The sequence below is a fragment of the Onychostoma macrolepis genome, chromosome 12 (assembly GCF_012432095.1).
Source record: "Onychostoma macrolepis isolate SWU-2019 chromosome 12, ASM1243209v1, whole genome shotgun sequence".
Lineage (NCBI taxonomy): Eukaryota > Metazoa > Chordata > Actinopteri > Cypriniformes > Cyprinidae > Onychostoma > Onychostoma macrolepis.
In genome coordinates this window covers 7,984,219-8,008,743 of record NC_081166.1, presented here as the reverse complement: position 1 = coordinate 8,008,743, position 24,525 = coordinate 7,984,219, and the positions used below count along the sequence as shown (strand labels likewise).

General features: G+C 35.6%; 2 protein-coding genes across 2 annotated transcripts in view; both read right to left on the bottom strand.

The window, feature by feature from the left end:
* Window positions 1-2,688, bottom strand: part of aatkb (apoptosis-associated tyrosine kinase b) — a 70,301-nt gene extending 67,613 nt beyond the window's left edge. The window contains exon 1 of the mRNA XM_058793802.1: window positions 2,589-2,688. The gene's annotated coding sequence lies outside the window, so the exon portion shown is untranslated. The remainder of the gene's footprint in view (window positions 1-2,588) is intronic.
* Window positions 2,689-8,824: 6,136 nt separating this feature from the next.
* On the bottom strand, window positions 8,825-24,403 carry st6galnac (ST6 (alpha-N-acetyl-neuraminyl-2,3-beta-galactosyl-1,3)-N-acetylgalactosaminide alpha-2,6-sialyltransferase). Its single transcript, XM_058793843.1, has 10 exons — window positions 22,804-24,403; window positions 20,007-20,384; window positions 15,431-15,698; window positions 14,131-14,296; window positions 13,479-13,653; window positions 13,070-13,208; window positions 12,592-12,695; window positions 12,325-12,408; window positions 11,938-12,037; window positions 8,825-9,982 (listed from the first exon to the last, which is right to left on the bottom strand). Exons 2-10 carry the CDS (start codon window positions 20,156-20,158, stop codon window positions 9,812-9,814), a joined length of 1,359 nt encoding a protein of 452 aa, XP_058649826.1. The 5' UTR covers window positions 20,159-20,384; window positions 22,804-24,403; the 3' UTR covers window positions 8,825-9,811.
* Window positions 24,404-24,525: the final 122 nt, after the last annotated feature.

The window sequence follows — 24,525 nt, the reverse complement described above, 5'->3', positions numbered from 1 at the left end:
AACATCAGGAGGAGGCCAATCAGTATATGCACTTAAACATACACATGCAATTCTTTTTTTAAAACCAGTTTTGATGGTACAACATGACGTGTGATTAAATTGATTATTGTGACAGCTATGACAAATGCTGTGTTTTTCATTATGAGGCACAAATACATTTCTAAAAGGAGAAATTTCATTTCTTTCATGATGCATCTTTGTGTCGTGAGTCATAACAGCTTTCATAATAAATTGCCGTGTCTTAGGATGCTTAATTTAAACCAAAAAACCCCCCCGAGTGTTCTTTAGCCTTTCCCCCCATTTGTCATCTTCCCTCTACTGTTCTGATCCACTTGGCTGTGTGGCAAACAGCCATCTAACTCGATTACATGCTTCTTCCTAAACCGACTGCAACAGCCAACCAAAAGCTGGACACACAGTAAAGTGATTATACACAGGAGCACAACCTAACTCACATCAAGGTGTATGTGTCTGAACAGCTATCAGAGCTGTCACTTCTGAAGTCTAGAGCCGGGGGCGAAACGTGAGAGAGCAAAACACAGCCACTAAATCATCTCCATTTGTATTTGAACAGACTCTCGTGTTCTGCCATGTCAATACTACTAAGAGACTGGGGGAATTCAACTTCTGAATGTGAGAGAAAAACAAAAAACAAAGAGGAGAGAAAGAATGTGCATAAGACATACAGTACGAATCATCTAAAGGCTAATACTGTATATGCATGCTACTGCTTATAGCGCTATTATGTAATTCTCGTTGCATAACACCACAAATATGACAAAGAATAAGACTCCTCATTCTTTGTAACTGACTATAAATAGCAAGTGAAATCATTTACTGCTTATTTTAGGCACATTTCCAATACAAATAGCAGCTACTGTTGTTTTAATCTCAGGCCAAAAATAGAAATCTGCTGGCAGAGTACAGTTAAAGGAATAAATCACCCAAAAAATGAAAATTTACTTAAAATATACTCTCTCTCTCTCTCTCTGGCCATCCAAGACGCAAATGAGTTTGTTTTTCATGTTTGTAAGAAATGAATCCATCACTAAGGCATTAAACTGTTGCTTCTGGCCAATGTATTTCTTTAGAACATTTAAAACAGTGCTTGATCTGTGCATTTTTATCTCCTGATTCAGACTAGATAACATTTTTATTGAAGAAAGCAATTTTATGGATAGAGGACTCTATTTAGCTGGAAGCAGCAGTTTAAAAACAACAACAACAAAAAAACAGCTTTTTGCTTCACAAGACATTAACGGATAGACTGGAGTTTACTTGTTATGTTTTCATCAGCTGTTTGGATGGCATTCTGACGGCACTCATTCACTGCAGAGGATCCACGGGTGAGCAAGTGATGTAATGCTAAAATGATCCAAATCTGTAACAATGAAGAAACAAACTCATCTACATCTTGGACAGCCTGAGGGTGAGTATATTTTTAGTAAATGTTTATTTTTGGGTGAACAATTCCTTTAAGATACAGAGAGGACATAAATGATGGCAGATTATCAAAGAACAGTCTGTAATTGCATAAATTCATAGGTTATTGGTGGTAAAACAAGAACAACAATGCTGTTTCTGTCAGGTCTCTAACCAGGTCGTTTGAGGCCGTATTTTTTGCTTCATTCACATGAGTCATATTTCAAGTCTTGCCTTTGGGGAAGTAAGATGCTGCCTCTCAGAAGAGCCATAGACTCAAGACTTCATTTCCCTCATTATTCAAATGGTGAGCGTTAACGATCATTACAATTATTAAAACATCCTGCATCTGTCCTTCAAACACTCATTTATACATGATATCATCTCTGCGTCAGTCACTATTATTAAAGACTTTATGCTTACACAAGCATGTAGAGAGGGTTACTGGAGCTAAAATGCTGCTTTACATCTATTTTGATACCAACCTACTCAAACTTCCAAATAACTTTCAGCTGACATAACAGCAGATGGCTTTTGACTGCAGATGAAGTTGCTCTGGGCATGATGGTGAATCTGAGTGAGAAAGACAGTGATCAAATTCCAGATGAGGCAACGAGGTAAAAATTCACTGCATTATAAGTATACTATTTACTAGACAGTGCCTTTAATGAAACTGATAATATGCTGTGGACATTTTTTGGTCTTATGGACAGTGCTTTGATATGCACAATTGCCTGTAAAAAAATATATGATAATACATTATCAATGGTGTCAAATGGCGTAATTCCAACATTTAAAAAAAAAATCCTTTTTTGTTTGACTCATTGCATGTCCATGTAACGGCAGTCTCAAATTAAGATGTATGTAACGCTTGCAAAAACATCTTGAGAAAAGTTTTCACAAGCATAAAGTGTCTTCAAGCTATGAAATGGGGACCTTTCCTCTCTCACCAGAGAACTACAGTAGGTTTCTAGAGTTCATGACAGAGTTTAAATCCTCAAATGGGCAGGAGGAGTCTATTAAAAAGAACTTTCAGTCTCTGAATACAGACAACAGTGAACAGTGAGTGTAAAGAAAGCAGCAGAGAAACACCTCACCCACACTCTGTCACTTAACAGTGTGAAATTCATCACAAGACTGTAATTTCGTAAGCATTCACAGCCCACCTTTACATTGTCAGTCTGTTCGTGCATCCAGTCCCTCATCTCTGGCTGAACAACACCTTTCTCGGATATATTTTGTCCATGCTCTGTGCCCCAGGCGCCCCTGTCAGGTGAAGATACACAGGCCATTATGGAGTCAGCAGACATAGATAGAGATGTAAGTCTCGAACTCAGAGGTAAACAAACCACATTCAGTGCCTCCGTGTTCAGGTCTTATAATTCAACCATTAATTACACAGACAGCACACTAAACTGAGGTATGTACAGCTTATTTATATGACGAATAAGGCTGCAACTGCGAACATTCAACACTAGATGGCAGAAGGAGGCAGGAACTGTAAATCACAAGTTGCAACGTTATCAGAATTCTAGTTTATGAGCAACCTTTGCAATAGCCTTTGGAATATTATTTCTCTCATCGTTAAAAAATTATTTTTCTCTTTTATTGACATTTAAAACACATGGCTCAGCGATTCTTGAACACTGGGACTTGTGAACCCTGCTGAAAAAACCAATAGAACCCTGCCCAAAACACAATAGAAAATGTAATGGTTTTAATGGTCACAATGGGAATTGTATTGGTTTTAATGGAAACTATAATGGTGTCTACTGGTATGTGATGGATTCTATTGGTGGGATGTTAAATCCTATTGGGACAATGCCCAAAACACACTACAAAAAGGAATTTTGTAATGGTTTTACTGGAAAAAGCTAATGGTTCATAATGGTATTTTAATGGAAACCATTGGAATTTCTGTGATGGTTTCTATTGGGCTTCTATTGTTTGTTTGTTTTTTTGTTTTTTTTAGCAGGGAATTCTCACAAGTTGAACTCAAACGTTGGCAGGCCTGCATAAATGACAAATGTATGACATGTTGACACACTATAGGCTTGCTTACCCAGAACTGTGATGTTGAACTAATTTATGGTTCCATTAAGAACCTTTAATAGCCACGGAATTATACTTTGCACAAAAAATTTTAGTGAAAAAAGGTTAAAATGTTCTTCACACTAGTAAAAATGGATCTGCTAAGAACTGTTCACTGATACATTCTTTGGGGAGCTAAAACGGTTCTATATGGCATCACTGTGAAATAACCTTTATTTTTTTAGAGCATATATGCATATTTCTGTTTTCCTTAAATGTAAAAAATATTAAAATCTAGATGAAGTATTGATTTATGGTCTGACAGGTGGTTTAGGGATATTATTGTACATTGCACCCTCAAACTGTATTCATCTTACAGTGGGGGGCGGGGGGTGTCATTTGATCTCCTGATCCTGATTTTGTATGTTTGCCCACTGACAAAGAAATTATCAGTCTATAATTTATTATTATTTTTTAAATGATTTGTTTATTGATTTTAATATACATGAGAGGGTCATAAAACAAAAATAACAACAGGAACATTCAGTAACAAAGGTCAAATGCAGTAAAATAATAAGAGCAGCAATATTTAAATATAATAAACTGATGAAAAATACAGTACAGATGCACTGAAGAGAGAAAAACAAAAGATAAATTAAAATAAATACAAAAATAAATCACATTAATGTCAAGCTGTAGTTTTAAATATGATCATACATTTTATTAAGTATATCTAAGGTGGCCAAAAGGTCAGAGGTCTATGAGAGGCATCCATATTCTTCGAAAAGAATCGCCCTTGTTTCTTAAGTTGTAGGTGTACTGTTCTAATCGTAATGTTTCATTCAAAAGTTGTTTAAACGGTTCAAATGTCGGAGGCCTTGGTTGATTCCAGTTGAGCTAAATGCATTTTTTTTTTTGCTAAGTATGATATTATGCCAAGCCTCTTTACAGATATAGAGTTAAGTGTCCGGTCCAATTCCGTGCCAAAGAGATATTGTGTTGGTGTATTGTCCAATGGAATTGGCAAAACCTTGGTTGTGAAATCCTGCACAGCTTTCCAGAAATCTTTTAGTTTTCTACATTCCCAAAAGATGTGCATAACTGATCCTATGTAGGTTTTACATCGGTGACGTCTGGATGATACATTAGGATACATTTTACTCAATTGAAGTGGGGTAAGATACATCCTATGCATGAATTTTGTTACAAGAAAATGAATTGAAAATATTCTGACATATAGTCCCCCTACTGTTCCTTACTGAAGTTACACCCTAGATCCCTTTGCCACACATTTTTAATTGAGACCAGGGAAGAATTATAATAGTCTAACAGTGCCGAGTATATCTCATAAATCCTTCCTTTCAAAATTTAGGAATTCATCAAAATCTCCTCTATCCTGGACCACTCCAGAGATATTCATCCTGCCTTTTCAAGAGTAGTTATCAAATGACGAATTTTAAGGTATTTATAAAACTCCTGTCTTGGAATCTGGAACTTTACCCTTAAATCTGAGAAGGACTTAAGGAAGAAATTGGTAAACAAGTCTTAAAACTGATCAATACTATATTCTTTCTGCTTTATAAATAGAGACTTTCTGAGTGAGGATGGTAGGTCTGGATTGGAGGACAGAGGAGCCAACAAAGAGATTTTAGCAGAAGAACCACAAAACCTTTTTACATCTTGCCAGGCCCGAAGAATGTTGTAAACAACATAAGTTCTTGTCACCGAAAGAAATGTATTTATGTTGTTAATAAAAGGTAAAGATGTCAGAGGCGACAATATTTGCATATTTAACAATATTACAGCTGTCCTCATTGTTTCAGGAAGAGTTCCATTTTGGACAAAATCTGTAAGCATAGGCATAAACAAGGGCTCAATTTGAGGCCAAAACGCCTTGTAAAATTCTACAGGAATCAGTCTATAATTTTAATGGTTGGTTTATTAAATAACTTTATTTGAACAGTGAGAGACAGAATAACAACAACAAGAAATCCAGAAAAACGCATTTCAAAAAAATTGATTTGCATTTTAATGAGTGAAATAAATATTTGACCCCTTCACGAAACATTACTTAGTACTTGGTGGCAAAACCCTTGTTGGCAATCACAGAGGCAGGTGTGTAAAAAGTACTCAAATTTTACTCAAGTGAAAGTACAGATACTCAGTGAAAATTTTACTCAATTAAAAGTACAAGTATCTGGCCAAAAACATACTTGAGTAAAAGTAAAAAAGTACAACTTTTAAATTATACTCCAGTATTTGAAAAGTAGAAGTACTTTCTTTTCTGACAGACGTTCAGAAGTTTGGTTAAAGGGAGAAAACGAAACAAAATGCAATGGCACAGACCAAACACGTATATCTAGTGCAACAACAACAATTAAAACGCAGCACAGCAAAATACAGGGAAAGGGATTAAAAGGAAACTCCATCCTTTCCACCCTCATGCCATCCCACATGACTTTGATTTATCAGATGAACACAAAAACTAAAAGTTTTAGAAAAAATCATATGTATGGGACATCCAAAAATGACACTTCAAAAACTACACCAAGTGAATATGACAGTAACTTATGCAACCCCTGTTAATGAATCAGTGTCTTCTTAAGTGAAACAATAGGCATACTTGACTGTCATGTTCACTTTGTGTGGTTTCTGAAGTCGTTCTGTCCCCTTGTATTATATGGACTAAAAATATTTGCTTGTGTTCATCTGAAGAAAGAAAGTCAAACATCTGGGATGACATGAGGGTCAGTAAATGATTAAAGAATTTTTGGGTGAACTATCCCTTTGAAGAGCAAGATGTGATTCAGATGCTAGAAACATATTCTAGACAGAATACAAGAATGTGTTGAATTAATAACGTTTTGAAAGGCCAATTTTTTGTGTGTTGTCTATTCAACGTCACTGTCTAAAAGGATAATTAATCTTTTAATTGTTTATTTGGGGCATTTAGAGTTTTTTTCTCAGCAAATATTGATACATGATTATTTGTGACTAATTAGATTAATTAATAAGCAAATCATGTAATTATTAAAATTTAAAAAAATAATTCATTGACGGTCCTAATTCCTATTTAGTGTGTCATATAATGACATGTTATAAATACAACTTATCCACTACCTGGTAACATCACTAAACATGCATTACAATTAATTAAACTTACAATGTTTATTTAAACGCTTTTGGAGATTTTTATTTAATGGAAAAAAAAAAAATAATAATATATATATATATATATATATATATATATATATATATATAAAAATATTAATTGTATTTAAATTCTCATCACTGATTTTATTTGCAATCAATCTTGTGCATTCAGCTAATACATTACACGGCTAATGGCTCTATCAAAACAGAACGAATAATGAATAAAATCCTTTTGGGGAAAACTCAACTTTGCCACCTCAATATGCTTCCTCAGATTTGATGGTGAACTTTTGAAGCCAGACATTTACCTGATGAAACTGGAGTGGAAATGTGTGCGCTTGATGCATGAAAACAATGATCATTGGTTCTCACGTCAAGCACACACGTTTGAGCTTCCGTTTTCCGTATTTAATGTGCATAAGATAAAATAAAAATGTAATGTACTTTCCAAGATGAAATAAAATTGTAAGGAGTAAAAAGTACAAAGGTACTTTCTTAGTAGTTTTTTCTTCAGAAATGTAATCAAGTAAAAGTACAAGTAATCAGTTTAAATTGTACTTTATTCAAGTACAGATCCCCCAAAATAATACTTAAGTAAAGTAATCAAGTAAAATTACTCAAGTATTTTACACCTCTGCACAGAGGTCAGATGTTTCTTGTAGTTGGCCACCAGGTTTGCACATCTCAGGAGGGATTTTGTCCCACTCCTCTTTGCAGATCCTCTCCAAGTCATGAAGGTTTTCAAGGCTGACGTTTGGCAACTCGAACCTTCAGCTCCCTCCACAGATTTTCTATGGGATTAAGGTCTGGAGACTGGCTAGGCCACTCCAGGACCTTAATGTGCTTCTTCTTGAGCCAGTCCTTTGTTGCCTTGGCCGTGTGTTTTGGGTCATTGTCATGCTGGAATACCCATCCACAACCCATTTTCAATGCCCTGGCTGGCTTCAATGCCCTGGCGGTAAATGGCCCCGTCCATCGTCCCTTTGATGCGGTGCAGTTATCCTGTCCCCTTAGCAGAAAAACACCCCCAAAGCATAATATTTCCATCTCCATGTTTGACGGTGGGGATGGTGTTCTTGGGGTCATAGGCAGCATTCCTCCTCCTCCAAACATGGCGAGTTGATGCCAAAGAGCTTGATTTTGGTCTCATCTGACCACAACACTTTCACCCAGTTCTCCTCTGAATCATTGGCAAACTTCAGACGGGCTGTACATGTGCTTTCTTGAGCAGGGGGACCTTGCGGGCACTGCAGGATTTCATTCCTTCGTGGCGTAGTGTGTTACCAATTGTTTTCTTGGTGACTAAGGTCCCAGCTGCCTTGAGATCATTGACAAGATCCTCCCGTGTAGTTCTGGGCTGATTCCTCACCGTTCTCATGATCATTGAAACTCCACGAGGTGAGATCTTGTATGGAGCCCCAATCCGAGGGAGATTGACCGTTATTTTGTGTTTCTTCCATTTGCGAATAATCACACCGAGCTGCTTGGCGATGGTCTTGTAGCCCATTCCAGCCTTGTGTAGGTCTACAATCTTGTCCGTGACATCCTTGTACAGCTCTTTGGTCTTGGCCATGGTGGGGAGTTTGGAATCTGATTGATTGATTGCTTCTGTGGACAGGTATCTTTTATACAGGTAACAAACTGAGATTAGGAGCACCCCTTTAAGAGATTGCTCCTAATCTCAGATCCTTACCTGTATAAAAGACACCTGGGAGCCAGAAATCTTTCTGATTGATAGGGAATCAAATACTTATTTCACTCATTAAAATGCAAATCAATTTATAACTTTTTTGAAATGCGTTTTTCTGGATTTTTGTTGTTGTTATTCTGTATAAACCTACCATTAAAATTATAGACTGATCATTTCTTTGTCAGCGGGCAAAATCAGCAGGGGATCAAATAACCCACCCCACTGTCAAATATTCCTTAAGGAAGTGATAGTATAATTAAGCTCAAACTACAGTGCTATAAACTGGTGCAAATATTTAGCTTCATAAAGCAAATTGACATGTCAGTTCAACCCTTAGTTACACAGAAACATAAATATCATGGAGTCAATGAATATTAAAATAATACCAGCATACTGGGACTATGTATCCATCTCTTAGATTTCGCTCTAAACACCAAGTTCTTTTCAAACCAAACTATATAGAACTGACTTCCACACTGTAGCTAAGGCCATATCCACAGCATTCTGAGACAAAATGGAGGCATATCATTTTATAATCAACTACACCATTTCAAAGGATTTATTATGAGCTTAAAATACACCCTTGCTGTAGGACCATCTTTCAATTTTTGTTACTAGCATCTGTTTCCAAAAATCCTTAACTATTTTATAAAAGTGGAATGATTTCTCTAAACCAGTTAATTTGCCCAGAGTGAACATAGCAGTTAAATTATTTGGTAAACAATTTGTTAAATACAAATCAAGAGATAGCATCAAGTGACCAAACAGACCATAACATTAGCAGGATCAAATAAATCACAAAAGAAATTCACATTTTGATTCAAACCGCTTGTGAACCATAAGATATTGCACTTTCAAGCTTCCAAGTAAAGTTAAGCTGTAAACATAACAACCTAAGGCATAAAAAAAATCTCTTAAAAACAGAAAACCCTTCTTGATTTCCACATGATGCAACATGGCAACAAGTAGATTTTGAATTGACCATCTAGAAACATTTATGCTCTCGCACACCATGTTAAAAAAAAGATTAAATGAAAAATTTAATTTAAAATATTCTCTTTGGTTGATTATTTTTCACTTAAGTGTGATTCTCTGAATCTTTTAAACTCTCGCTGTTTCTCACACGCCATGACAGTCCATCGTTTGAGAAGGCTTAAGGCACGTATTACAGAAATTTTGTACGTGGCCCAAAGCAAGACCGTGATTAATCCTGCTTGGCCTTGATGTGAAATGACTCAATATGTGTGAACAAATAGCAGCCATCTCCCTATAACACATTAGTCAGCCATTTGTCTCTCATGAATTGACTCAAAAGACAATCAGTCCAAAGCACTGACTATATAGTTTCTGCACATAGTTTTTTTGTTGAACAATTATGAACTTATCCTTCAAAAGGAAAACATTTCTAATACCAAGGAGAGAATAACAGGTTTGTCCTGCACACGCCTACCAGAGCTTTTTCAGTTCTGAAAATAAGAAACACCCTTTACAATGTGTAGCATCCATCATTTGTGCTTATTGGCGCATGAAGAGATTGATCAGTCCGGCATTATGCAGCTCTTGCCACAACCTCATTTCCATTCGCATGTCATGATTGGCATAAAAATGCACTGGACGTCGCTGTTTGTCGTAGTAGTGGTCTGAATACAAAGTGTAGTCAGGAGTCATGAACCCATAAGCATCAACCTGTTAATAAAACAAACATCATCATATCACTAACTTTCCTTGGCAGACAAAAGAGGTTAAACGGTTAATATGCCATCATTTGAAAATAATAATAGGCTTTGAATCTACAGTAAAGTTTGTTTGGTTTTGTGTCTGTTGCTGAAGCAGCCATGTAATTTTAGCTTGCTTCTACGAGTCTTTGGGCTTTTATCATGACTCGTGTTTTACCAGACTCGAACACGATCGTGCCGCATCTCTAGTGCAATGCTGTACCAGGTGAGCTACCGAGCAAGTTTACTAAAGAGAAAAGCCGGTTATGTTTTGCATATATGTCAAAAAGTATTCTAAACAAATCATGCACTATGGTAAAAAGTTTTTGAGAGCCTAACATACAGATGCATCTCAATAAATTAGAATATCGTGGAAAAGTTCATTTATTTCAGTAATTCAACTCAAATTGTGAAGCTCGTGTATTAAATAAATTCAATGCACACAGACTGAAGTAGTTTAAGTCTTTGGTTCTTTTAATTGTGATGATTTTGGCTCACATTTAACAAAAACCCACCAATTCACTATCTCAACAAATTAGAATACTTCATAAGACCAATAAAAAAAAAAAAAAACATTTTTAGTGAATTGTTCACCTTCTGGAAAGTATGTTCATTTACTGTATATGTACTCAGTACTTGGTACCTCCCTTCCTCCAGACTCTAGGACCTTGGTTTCCAAATGAAATACAAAACTTGCTCTCATCTGAAAAGAGGACTTTGGACCACTGGGCAACAGTCCAGTTCTTCTTCTCTTTAGCCCAGGTAAGACGCCTCTGACGTTGTCTGTGGTTCAGGAGTGGCTTAACAAGTGGAATACGACAACTGTAGCCAAATTCCTTGACACGTCTGTGTGTGGTGGCTCTTGATGCCTTGACCCCAGCCTCAGTCCATTCCTTGTGAAGTTCACCCAAATTCTTGAATTGATTTTGCTTGACAATCCTCATAAGGCTGCGGTTCTCTCGGTTGGTTGTGCATCTTTTTCTTCCACACTTTTTCCTTCCACTCAACTTTGTTAACATGCTTGGATACAGCACTCTGTGAACAGCCAGCTTCTTTGGCAATTAATGTTTGTGGCTTACCCTCCTTGTGAAGGGTGTCAATGATTGTCTTCTGGACAACTGTCAGATCAGCAGTCTTCCCCATGATTGTGTAGCCTAGTGAACAAAACTGAGAGACAATTTTGAAGGCTCAGGAAACATTTGCAGGTGTTTTGAGTTGATTAGCTGATTGGCATGTCACCATATTCTAATTTGTTGAGATAGTGAATTGGTGGGTTTTTGTTAAATGTGAGCCAAAATCATCACAATTAAAAGAACCAAAGACTTAAACTACTTCAGTCCGTGTGCACTGAATTTATTTAATATACGAGTTTCACAATTTGAGTTGAATTACTGAAATAAATGAACTTTTCCACGACATTCTAATTTATTGAGATGCACCTGTAGTATTATGCAAGGAACCGCAATAAAATAAGACTTTGTTAATAGATAATCTGCCCCGCAACCATAATTTGTTCGAGAAGGAACAAAAACAGCAGTTAATTTTATGTATAGGATCATTTTGAAATGCTTTTTTGATTAGCCTGGGTTGGTTTTATGACAGCAATACTGTTGCTGTGCATCTTCAATATGTCACAACCGAGGTCACCTGTCCTGTCTCTTTATTACACATCTAGCATATGTTAAATAAGTGTCATAAAGAAGTGTTTAAACCCATGACAAACTTGTAAAGGTATTGTAAGTGTTTGCAAACAAGTTTAGGTACAATTATCTGTACAATATTGCCATTATGTTGTTATCTATTGTGATACACTTATAAAATTGGACAGAAAAGGATATGGGTGTTGCATTTTAAAGCAGGGCACATTCTTAAGGAACCTGTTTGATTAATTAAAATCTCAATTAAAAAAAAACAAAACAAACAAACCTGGTCGCATGTATGAATAGCAGCTAGGAGCATCACTGCTCCTGTTGACGGCCTGTAAATTCTTCTCGCGCCTGTTCTCAGAAGCTTTGAATGCAGGAACCTTGGTGAGAAAACGGAAAGTGTTAAACTTCAACACATACATACAAATGGAGACCAACAAAACAAAACAGATAATCCAGTCCATTTAAATCATCCAACCAATTCAGGATGATCTGTGGTCAAATATTTGTGTATAATGACCACTCTCATATTACTCTGTGGGATCTTTGTTCTCACACAACTTCAATTGTTCTTTTGAACCCTCTATTCACCAAAGAGTCCTGAAAATTAAATTATCCCTTACATTATCCTGTACATTATCCCTTAGTGTTTGTTTGCAAAGCTTACCTGTTTCTGAGGTAGCGGATAAAGTCTGGGTGGTAGATTTTGAATTTTTCTACAGTCACATCTTCACCAAAGTACGAAGGGGGGCTGAAAGAGATATGCATTATAATTAAATTGAGTCTTATTTGTGCTATATTACAAAAGTGTCTTTTATCTACAAAAGTCAAAACAGTGAGAGTTGGATGTCGTGAGAGATGGACTTTATCTGATGTAGCGATCAAGGATACGCATAAGGAACTTTGGATGTGTCAATTTACATATTATATTTACTTTTTGCTGCGCTCAGGGCCTTTAACAATTGCTGTGTGTGTGGATGCCGCCTTCATAAGAATATAATCTCTGTCGTGGTCTGGCAGGAATATGTACCTGGTTTCCTACACAGATGAAGATAAACAAAAATAAGAGCTAGTTAGCAGCAAACAACCTCCCAACTCAACATCAACACACTTCCCTAAACAAAAGGGTGTTTAACGTTTAGAGCAAGCGCTCTATCAAGACCATGGGTTTCATTTCCAGGGAAGACATACCTTGATTGCACTGTAAAAAAAATGCATAATGTAAACCGTAGTGAGAAAATTTATTTGCTTTAGCATCAACTTTCTTACTCCACTTTCTCTAAATCTGAGTAAAGTCAAATCAAAACCAGTCTGTCATAGGACAGATCATAGTCAAAGGCTTCAATTTCACTCAATATGATAGTTTTGACAAACAGTGGAGTTAGTGAGTCTTATCTTTTAACAATGCTTACTTTGGATATAGGTGGACCTCTGTAGCCTACGCGAGCATAGCTACGCATCGAGTTTCGCATGGTGTTGGTTGAGAAGGTGTAGAATGAAGTCCGGAATCCCACATCATTCTCAAACCCTGTAAGAGCCGCACCATTTACCCTACAGATGGGAGACCAAAGAGAATTATTCTGATATTAAATCAATAAACATGATTATCCTTCGTTTTTAGAGAGAGAAGAGTCTAAATAATTCAAACATAACCCAAAACACTGATTTAAAGGAAAACTACACCATTAAAAAAAGCATACAAATTAGTCAAAGATTTTCAGACAACAGTATAAGATGTGCATAAGACATGCACATACTTTCTTTCTGAGATTTGCACCAACATAATAAATATTAATGTCTCTTAACGATCAACCTCCTCACCTGAAGACATAGTCATGTTCATCGATCTCCTTGCCTTTCCTTGAACCATTCAGTATTCCACCATTTCCCACCACAGCACAGCGAATACACTCAGATCTGTTTGATTTATTCTCCCAGTCATCAAACATCAACCGATTTGCAGGTGTATTTAAAATTGCCAGTGAGCTGTTCAACACTGTGAACAACAAAAGACATAAATCCAAAAAAAAATAAAAAATTAGAAATGGTTCATGTTAGACGTATCATGTTACTTTAATCCCTACAGGAATTAGATAATACAAGTAACACTACAAAAAAATGCATATTCGATAAATGTAGTTTGTTAGTATGGAGTCAAAAAGTAGCCAAAATGATAATATTTATAATATTTTTAAATTAATTATTTATATAATATGGTTTAAGTTCTTATTTGTTAATTGCTTCTGATTATAGTGAATTCGTGTAGCCTGTTTAAAATTTGCATCAGACATTTATCAAGGTTTTTTGTAAATAACTATTGGCTAAAAATACTGTCAAAACCCAAGTGCAAAAAGTAATGGCACACTAGTGGCAATATCACTCTGAAACCTTGGACAATAAAAACACTCTGAGCAGGTAAATTTGAAGTTTTTGAAGATTAGTGACTTCAAGCAGATACCCAAAAACAACACACCTTCAGCACTGACACTTCCCCAGCCGTGTGCTCCTCCGTAGTGACTCAACCGCTGGTACTCTTCTGGGCTAAAATGCTTTGCCCACTGGAGAACTGGAATATTGGTTAGAAACATCTCAGCAAATTGAGTCTGAGGCACATGCTTCCTAATATTGTTCGGACAGTTCTGCAATAAAAACAAATATTGAGAGAGAGGTTAGTATATTTCAGGACAGTTGAAAACACTATTTTCACATTTAAATGACAATGGCTGACAGTTAAACGCTAAAAATTGAGATTTTCAAGTAATTGGACCAGTATTTTTTTTACATGCATTATAATACAAAACAGTATTATTGTAAAACACTGTTACAATTTAAAAGAATCTTTTACAATTGTAATACATTTTAAAATGTATTTTATTCTTGAGATGGAATTATCAGCATCATTACTCCAGTCTTCAGTGTCACATGATCCTTCAGAAATCATTCAAATATGCTGATTTGGTGCTTAAGAAATATTTCTTATGATTATCAATGTTGAAAACGTTTTTTGTTTTTTTTGTGGAAGCCATAATATATTTTATTTCAGGATTCTATTATGAACAGAAGGTTTAAAATAACAACATTTATTCTTTTGTACATGTCTTTACTGTCAATTTTAAATGGAAGCCTGTTTCCGCCACTGAATAAAAAATTAAAAAAAGGTTATTGCGACTTATAGAGATATAAACTCGCAATTGCAAGCTATAAAGTCCAGTTTTGAGGGAGAAAAAAAAAGACTGACATGTTCTCACAATTATGACCTTATAACTCGCAATTGCGAGTTTGTATCACGCAATTCTGAGAAAAAAAGTCTGAATTGTGAGAAAAAGGTCGCAATTACCTATATAATTTTTTTATTCAGTGGCGGAAACGGGCTTCCATACATTTTTGATCAAATTCAGCATTCTTGCTGAATAAAAATAATTTCTTAAAAATGTTTTTTGTATTATAGAGCAGATGGTTTTCACCGGTCACGGCTGAGTTGTAATGTTTGGTTGTTTTAATTTGGGACATTTCATTTAATATTTTTCAGTGTCACCTAAATAAAATGCTGCTGTTCTGTTGTGACTGACTAACCATAGCTTACTGCATACTGCTTTGCTTTTTCTCCAGACATCCGCTGGCTTTTTGCTGAATTTGAATCACCATTAAATTTGAATGACCACTGCATTTGTACAAACACTTCAAATGGAACTGACTTTAAGCAGGTGGCTTCTGAAAATTGCACTCACTCACGATACTAACAGACACGATAAAATAGGCCCAAAAACACTCACTGTTTGTGAAGGAATGTCATCTGTGGTATACCGGTCACCAAAAAAGTCAGGCTCAGTGGGTTTTGCCACTGGTTTTGAGGAGTTTGTGATTGACTTTGCTTGATTAGACTTTGCTTGATTAGACTTTGCATCATTTTCTGACTCTGATGAATCCTGAACATCTGATTTCTGCAATGAATTCTGCTCAAGTTCTTCAACAGTGTCCAGTTCATTCTCAGCAGACAGTTGATATTCCGAAGAACTGCTGTCATTCTTGTCAGAAAAAAACCTGCAGGCAAGAAAATAAAAATAAGCAATGTTTTTCACAGCAAGAATGAAGCCAAAGACCACCAGCTCAATTAAAGGCACCATTAGGAACAGGGAAACCACTGAATCGTACATCAATATTTCACTGTTTGCCACAGAAAACAGCTGACTTGATATCGGATACATCAGCAAACACATTTTAATGAAAACATGACAGCAATGTCTGACAGCAGTCTGTTGACTTCATAACCGTGCCTCATTGTTTAACAACACAATAAAAAGCAGATGACTGATAAGAGGAAAAGAAATAAAAACTATATATAAAGCAGAGGTATAAATCAAATGAAAGCACAAGGAAGAGAAAGTATAAAATGCAATGTCTTTTCCATTATTGCTTCATTATGCATAATGTGGAATTATGTAAATGTGTTGGGAAACTGATTACTGGCATCATACTTCAAAATTCATAAAAAAAATTGTTCACCCAAAAATGTAAAAATTGCTCACTCTCAGGTACGACGGCGTTTTAGTGCCTCGTTAAGATTGTTTTTAAAAAATCTAAGATTACGAGATTAAAGTCGAAATGTTTCGAGAATAAAGTCGAAATGTTTCGAGAATAAAGTCGAAATATTACGAGAATAAAGTCGAAATATTACGAGAATAAAGTCGAAATATTACGAGAATAAAGTCGAAATATTACGAGAATAAAGATTATATAGTTATAATATTTTGAGATAGGCTATTCTAGCCTTTTGCTCATGCAAATAGCCCGGATTGGGAGCACCGGGAGATATTCCAAATCTCAGTTTTCAAAATCTGTCAGTTAAATAAATATGTAGGCTATATTCCAATAATGTGTTTGTCAAGCGGCATGCGAATCAGTCATCTTTCCGATTACAATAACGAACGATGAGACATTATTTTCAGCATAAATTAAGCTAAACTGTTTTTTTTTGTCATGCCTTATGATGTTCCTTCAATTTATATCTTGCTATAAACTTGAAATAAAGAGCAAAAACACGTTTATAATTTGTATTTCGTTATAAAACTGGCAGAATTTGGACCTGGAATTTGGAACCTTTGGAATTTGAAAGCTGAGCTGTGTGTAAAAGCAACAAAGCACAAAATTGTTGCGATTACTGGTTGGCTGGCGCGCTACAAATAATGAATGGAAGACGTTAAATATGTCCTCATTTACAGTAGGCCTATACCATGAATAAAACAGTTGGTGAATAGTCACATTCACGTTTACAGCAGAAGAGACAACAATATAACATATGTTAACAAATTTGAGTCTACTTCAACCTTTAGAACATTTTATTGCTGTTTAATTAAACAGGCTATGTGAGGAATGAAAGTTTGGACGCCGCAGACGTTTTTGCGGAGTAGGTGGTGGAATTTTCACAGTAATTTAATGAATTGATCCACATAAATACAGCAATCTGTTAAAGATCTTGAAAATCACATTATTGTAAGACACATCATTTGTGTTTCATTATAAAACTGATTTTGAAAGCTGAGACTTATTTATATTAAAAGCACTAAAAGCACAAATCTTAAGCTATTGCTATTGGGTGGCTGGCGCACTACAAATAACGAATGCAATGGAAGACATGAAATATTATTTCCAAGCATACTGTAAACGCGAGTATGACACATGGTATGATTTCTGCTAATAATCCCACATGTATTTGTAGTGTATTAAAAAAGGGTTAAATAAGAGAGCTACAGCGCCACCCAAAGGAATGTCGATTGAGTGTGTGAGCTGATCTTAAGATAAACAGTTGTTCCTGTTCAGTCTGTTAATAAATATCATATTCTTGATATTAAGCTGTTTCCGCGAGTCCTTCAAATTGACATCCCAGTAAGATGATGCGGCCGCTCGGACACAACAATATTCAAATCAATTCCGGTGGCCTGGCAACTTCTCCCGGTGCTCTCAATGCGGGCCATTTGCATGCGCAATGTACGCTATACCTACTCTCAAAATATTATAACTTTAATTTCTATGATTTAAATTCTCGAAACATTTCGACTTTATTCTCGTAGTATATTCTCGTAGTATTTCGACTTTATTCTCGTAGTATTTCGACTTTATTCTCGTAGTATTTCGACTTTATTCTCGTAGTATTTCGACTTTATTCTCGTAGTATTTCGACTTTATTCTCGTAGTATTTCGACTTTATTCTCGTAGTCTTAGATTTTTTGTATTTTTTAAGGTGGCACTAAAACGCCGTCGTAAGCCTCTCTCAAAATATTATAACTATAATTTATTCTCGACATGTTTCGACTTTATTCTCGAAATGTTTCGACTTTATTCTCGAAATGTTAGATTTTTTTTTTTTTTTTTTAACGTGGCACTAAAACGCCGTCGTACACATGACTCCAGTCCACGAGGTAAAAAAAATAAATAAAAAAATCATATTTGTAAGAAAAATTCTTTAAATTTAGATGTTTTTAACTTTAAACCACTGTGCTAAAATATGAGTCAATAATTTATAATACCTCTAATATGAGTCTATAATTTATGATTCCTCTTCTTCACCTGCTGTCCTCTCACATCAAAATCTACTGACTGTTAGATTTGTAACAGACTGTTTGGACTGTTTTCACTTATAAACTGTGCTTGATCTGTACATATTTCTCTCCTGATCTAAAGAAGTCAACTTTTTCACTGGAGAAAGCAATATGACAGATAGAGGCCTTGTATTTTAATTAGAAACAATAGTTTGAAGTTATAAACATCTTAATGATGAATTTATTACAAACATGCTGGTTTCACTTCATTTTCGCTTTATCGCAATGTTATCATGCCTGAGGATGAGAATATTTTCAGATTATTTGGGGTTTTTGGGGTGAAGTTCTTTTGAGATTAGAATCAATGCTAACACTTCACTCATATATCAGTTGCAAACATGGTTACATTTATGAAATACTTAACAACAGCTCATCATTGATTCATTATTCTTAAACATTATTATAGTGTTACAGGTTTTCAAAGAGTAATTTTGAAATGCCCTAAACTAACAGAACAACAAGTTTTAATGCCAGCTAGTTTGTGCCATTTCCTGACTTTCTGGGGGCATTTAACACCATGCTTGTGTTAAAATTAGAGTTTTGCCCTTTTAAAAGCATCTGTGCTACATTTCACATAACAGACCCTACTTTCAGAGCAATGATTGTGCACTTCTCTAGAGAATACACTTCACCGGAGTTAAAGCCAAAGCCGAGCGATTCTACGCCTGACTGAACTAAAGGAGCAGACCCAAAGCCGTAGATCTCATGTTGTTCATTTCTGTCCCTTACTGCAGAACAAAGCAGATAACTAAGGAAAGGTGATATCCCAAATGGTTTCCGCCTAACTACTTAAACATCTAAGGGAGTTTATTCCTTCCGCTACCAATTTTAGCTGCTCATTGGGACATTTATAAGCCTTTTATGAATTCATGAAGCTGTTTTAGAACAATATGTAGGCTGTTGTGGAAAGTGCTGTGCAAATAAATTGAAAGTAAAATCCTCCCCTTACTACTGAAAACAGAGAGAGCAACAAAACATGAAATGACTTTCTTAGCTTGTGACACTCGTCGCCACAGCAACACCAAACATGGCTTCATGCTGAAATGATTAGCAGAGGAAGTGCGCACTGTGATCACGAATCTCAGGAGACAACATGCAAAATGCCAAGTGACAAATGGAAAAAATAAAATAAAAAAGCGTTAACCTTAACCTTAACCCAACTTCCTCAGTGACTTTTGTTGTTCATGAACATGCATTAAAATATGGCTGGCAATCAATTCAGATAACAATAACAACAGTAAAATTATTAAAATGTAAATTTTTACATTGTAAACACACACACAGAGCTGAAAATTCAGCTTTGCCATCACTGGAATAGATTACATTTGAAAAAACCTACAATAATAATAATAATAATATTATATATATTATATATAATATATATTTATAACATTATAAAAACACTATAATTTCCTTAGACAAATAAAATGTATATATAAAAAAATTCAGGTTTAAAGCATACTGTAAATAAAAATAAAGGTTCCAAAAGGGTTTGTTTTTTTTGTTTCGCATCAGTGCCATTGAAAAATCATTTTTGGTTCCCCAAAGAACCTTTCCCTGAACCATTTTTTTTTTCTTACTGAGAAGAGTATTTAAACAACATGACAAACCTTTTTCCAATATAAATAACTTTTAAAAATATATATATTGTTTGAAAGATGTTAAAGGTCCTTTATTGGCATCTGGGCCTGTAACATCCTCTTGACAAGTTTGCAAAGATGTCCACATAATATTTAAAGAGTTCTCACTTTACCTGAAATGTTTACTTGGGAACCTTTTCAGGCTCATCACTTGCCATGGCACCTGAATCTGTGTAGTCACACAAACCACGAATAAAGTCACTAATGCGACACCCAACAACCCAATGAACCACAGCAGAAGCCTCGAGGGCAGCCGGACTGTCATCTTGCTACTTTTATTGTGTTCCAAGTCTGTGTTCCCAAGAACGTCTGGTGACCTTGTAAGCACATGAGCGTTCTCCTGAGGAAAGGTTGAAGCAGCAGTGTTTTGATGAAACTGGGGTTTAAAAGTGCTCCTCAAGGGAAAGGGTTGGGAGGGTCGTTGCCAGTTAATTAGTTGGTTTTGAGCTCCGGCTTTCACACGTGGGAGTCTCCTGGCACCACCAGGACTTCTGTGAGAGGAGGAAAAAAAAAAAAAACACAAGAGAGTGAAACACCACATGGCAGATTCTACACAGTAATCCTGTTTTAATTAAAGGGCCTGGAAAACCAGGAAGATGTGATCCTGGTTTCAAAGCGCACCTTTGCTCAAAGAACGTTTCAGATGCTAATTAATAAATAGTGTCAAAAAGATTTGACAAAGGAAGAAACGGGGGAACGGGTGAAAGGCAGAAAGAGTGAGCATGAAATTACCATACAGACGGAAAATGTGGCTGTTTTCAGAGTCGTATAAAGGAGAGGGTGAGGGAAAGCCTGAGACACTGTGGTAAAATTGCTTGTTAGTAACTCTCCCCCGAGTAGCGGTTCTTCTAGGAAGCCAGGATTCCTCCCTGAGGAAATATTTCCTTATGACCACATCTCCTGCTGATGTATCTGGCGTCATGTAACTTCTCAGAACATTTCACTGCAAAAAGTGATTTTCTTGTCTTGTTTTATAGTACTAGTAACTATCTAAACTTTCTTAAATCAAAATAAACTTACATAAGAAGCGAAATGCAAAACAAGTCTGGTTTTCTTACTTAACTTGAATAGGTTTTTCAGAAAACAAGACTTAAAATCATGCAATTTTGCTTCTCAAGTAAATGCATCTTGATTTACCCAGGTGAAAAATAAGTGCACTTCCATAATGTACATAAAGCGCTCTATTTTCGCGCACTTGTACACTTGAGTGTACTAGTGTATGAAAGATGGGTTCAAGTGTAGTACAAGTGGTGGCTAAATACATTTTTTAAATGCAAAGGTAGTATGTTAAAAGTGCATTTTAGTTCATATTCATGGTGTCTCAAAATAGCACAGTTGAGTACACTTAGATAATCTTAAGAAGTACTAAAGGATCATTTTTAGTATATTAAGTACAAAATTAGTGCGAAAACAGAGCACTTTAAGTACATTATGGAAGTGCACTTATTTTTCACTTGGAAATGTTTAGATATTTGTACTGAAAAACAAGATCACTATTTTGAGTTAACAGCAGCTAAGTAAGCAAAAAGCAGGCCTATTTAGAACGTTACAAAAGAAAAGATTTTAAAACATCTGACGCTCACTTTTCTCAGAGTTCACAGTCAGGCCCTCACTAAAGCAGAATCACATTAACCCCTTCAGACCCTGCGACCAATGAAATGGATATCTCGTGGTTTTTGGTTTAAACCAATTTTTGTTGTTGTTGTTTTTGTAATATGATTACTTTCTGGTCACTGATTGGTCCCTGATCAACCAATCACAATGAATACATGACCCCTAACTTCTGATTTGATCGAGCTTCAGGCATCACAATAGACAAACATTGCTAACTGACTAGACGGGACCTTTTATATGCTAATTTATGTTCATGGTAGCCTCGTCAACTTGTACCTATTATAACCTTAATACTATCAAGTGATAATATTAAAAGTTATTTTAGGGTGAACATCAGGACTTGAAAAATCTCAGCAGGAAACACATGGCATAGTTGTGAATTTTGTGCAAGCATTTCAGAGAAATAAATTCTAATGTTAATGTTTTATGATGAACACTACTGTTTATTAACTGTATTAATATAACTTTATTTGTCTTCAAAGTGGCTATACAACTATCATTCAGTTGTGACACTGTGTTTCTTCAGTCTAGGTATCCATTGTAGAAAAAAAAGAAAAAAAAAAAAGTGTTAAGCTGGCACAAATCTTATTTCAACATTAGAAAAATCAAATAATCAAAAGGATAATATATCACACGTATAGCTTAATGACATTTACTACTATTTGAAAGCCATTTAAGCAGAACTGGAAATACGAGTTTACAATCTTTCCAAAATGGCCTTAGGTATGCCACTCAACATTCGTGAATCATTAAAATGAAGATTCACAAGCCAAAAAAAATGCTCTAAACGTTTCTGTAATTACATTTAATTTTCAACTATTCAGTCTGTAGAATAAAGCTGAATTCAGGAGGCACAAAGACTTATATTATGAGTTTTTTCTTCAGAATTCTTGCTGTTCTTTTTCTGTCATATGTGGAATGAGAAGAATGCTATTTGTGTGAACTGCTTTAACAATTACTCTGCTTACAATCCCAGTCTGTGTAATGTCTGAAAATTAAACCATAAACCAAAGTCCATCTCTTTTATGAAACTGCATAGAATTTCTCTTTAGAAGTAGAGTTAAAATAAGAAAACAAACAAATCTCCCAAAATGAACTAACAAGACAATGAAATAAAAAAGGTAAAATAAAACACAAAAAGAACCAGCTTCACATCACATCAGACAAAGTAACTGTCCCCAAATGTAACATTCGAAGTCTTGCAACTCGCAGCAGCCCTTTAATCCAAGGAGAACTGGCAGAATATGTGAAAAGACACAGAAAAGAACTATAAAACAAGTCAAAAGAGTCTCATACCTGAAGGGAAAGTCCTGTCAAGCGAAGAGGGGTGAAGTCGAGCAGCAGTATGCCTGGTTTAACAACATAACTCTGTCACACTCGCACACACTGGGCTCGAGAGGCGGCCCTATTGTGAAAAGAGTAACAGCTGCTAGCAATTGGTTAACTCCCCTTCCCCCTCCCCCAAAGGAAGACATAAAATACGAGATTTTACTCAGGGCCGGGTGATAACAACAGTGATAAACAAAACAAACCGTGACAAGTCAGCTGACGTTTGAAGACAGACCCTGGAATGTGCAAATTCAGGCATCAAACGACAGACGTAAGGATGCACATGTACACAGAATACCCAAAATGACATGCAGCGACATGCTAAAGACACCCTGGGTTCAAAGAGCCAGATAGTCTGCATTATCACAGCTGCCATATTTACATACTAGGCAGTTATCTTCACACTTTTTCATACAGTGACCACTCCTCTTCCTGGCCATGCTCAGGGTGTGCAAAACCAGGGGTGGTCACATAGACTCGTCGAGAAATAAATAGGCTGCATGTAACTTGTGGTTAGCTCCAAAAATCTGCACAAAACAAATGCAGTGCAAAATTGGAAATATCACGTGAGCGAGTAAGAGGCAAACTAGGGGTCAAAAATGTGGGTCAGAAGGCAGGACTTTCCTACAGATGGACGTGACTCACAGATTGGCATTTACATTATTTATTTAGCAGACACTTGTATCCAAAGTATTTTACAAATGAGAAAACAGAGGCAATTCGAACTGGGGACCAAAAAAAGGAAGGAAGTAGAAGTGGTTATTTGAGATGAGATGCCTGAAAAGTCTTTTTGTCAGTTTTTTTGAAAACAAGTTGGATTTAGTAAAAGTTTTTTTTTTTTTTTAGAACAATGCTTTAAATTTATCAAAAGTGACAGAAAATACTTTTATAATGATTTTGATTTCAAATAAATGCTGTTCTTTTTAACTTTCTTTTCACTGAAGAATCATTTCCACAAAATATTAAGTAGTGCAACTGTTTATTACATTGATTATAATGAGAAATGTATCTTAAACGGCAAATCAGCATATTCGAATGATTTCTGAAGGATCATGTGACGGTAATCATGCTGAAAATTCAGCTTTGCATCATAGGAATAAGTTACATTTTAAAATATATTAAAATAAAAAAAGTTAATTTAATTTGTAAAAATTCATAATATTACTATTTTACTGTATTTTGGTCAAATAAACACAGCTTTGATGAGCATAAAATACTTTCCAAACTTACATATATATAAAAAAAATTTAGTTACCGTTTTCCTTCATATTGTACTTCATGGTGTAACAAATTAATTTTTTCTAAATAGAAATATTCCTGATTCTGATGAGAATCATGAAACTGCATGCACAATAGGAATAGGAGATAGGAAAAATATGGCAATGACTAATCATCAGTCAACTCTCCAAGTGAAAAACAATAGAAAAAGGATTTTTAAGGGAAATTCAATTTGGTTATCTAGTTAGATAAGTGCTCCAAAACAAGATTGCAATGGATTGCAGTTGAGATGCAACTTGGAAGTTCATTACATCAGTGATTGTGGAACAACTTGAATAGAATAGATGGACAACATGCAGGGAATAATAAGGCAAACAAAATGCACCAGATCTGAATGTTGTCTGGGAAGTTGGGACTCTCAGGGAGTGGACTTTGGAGAACAGGAGTGATTATAATTGTTGGGTATTGGGG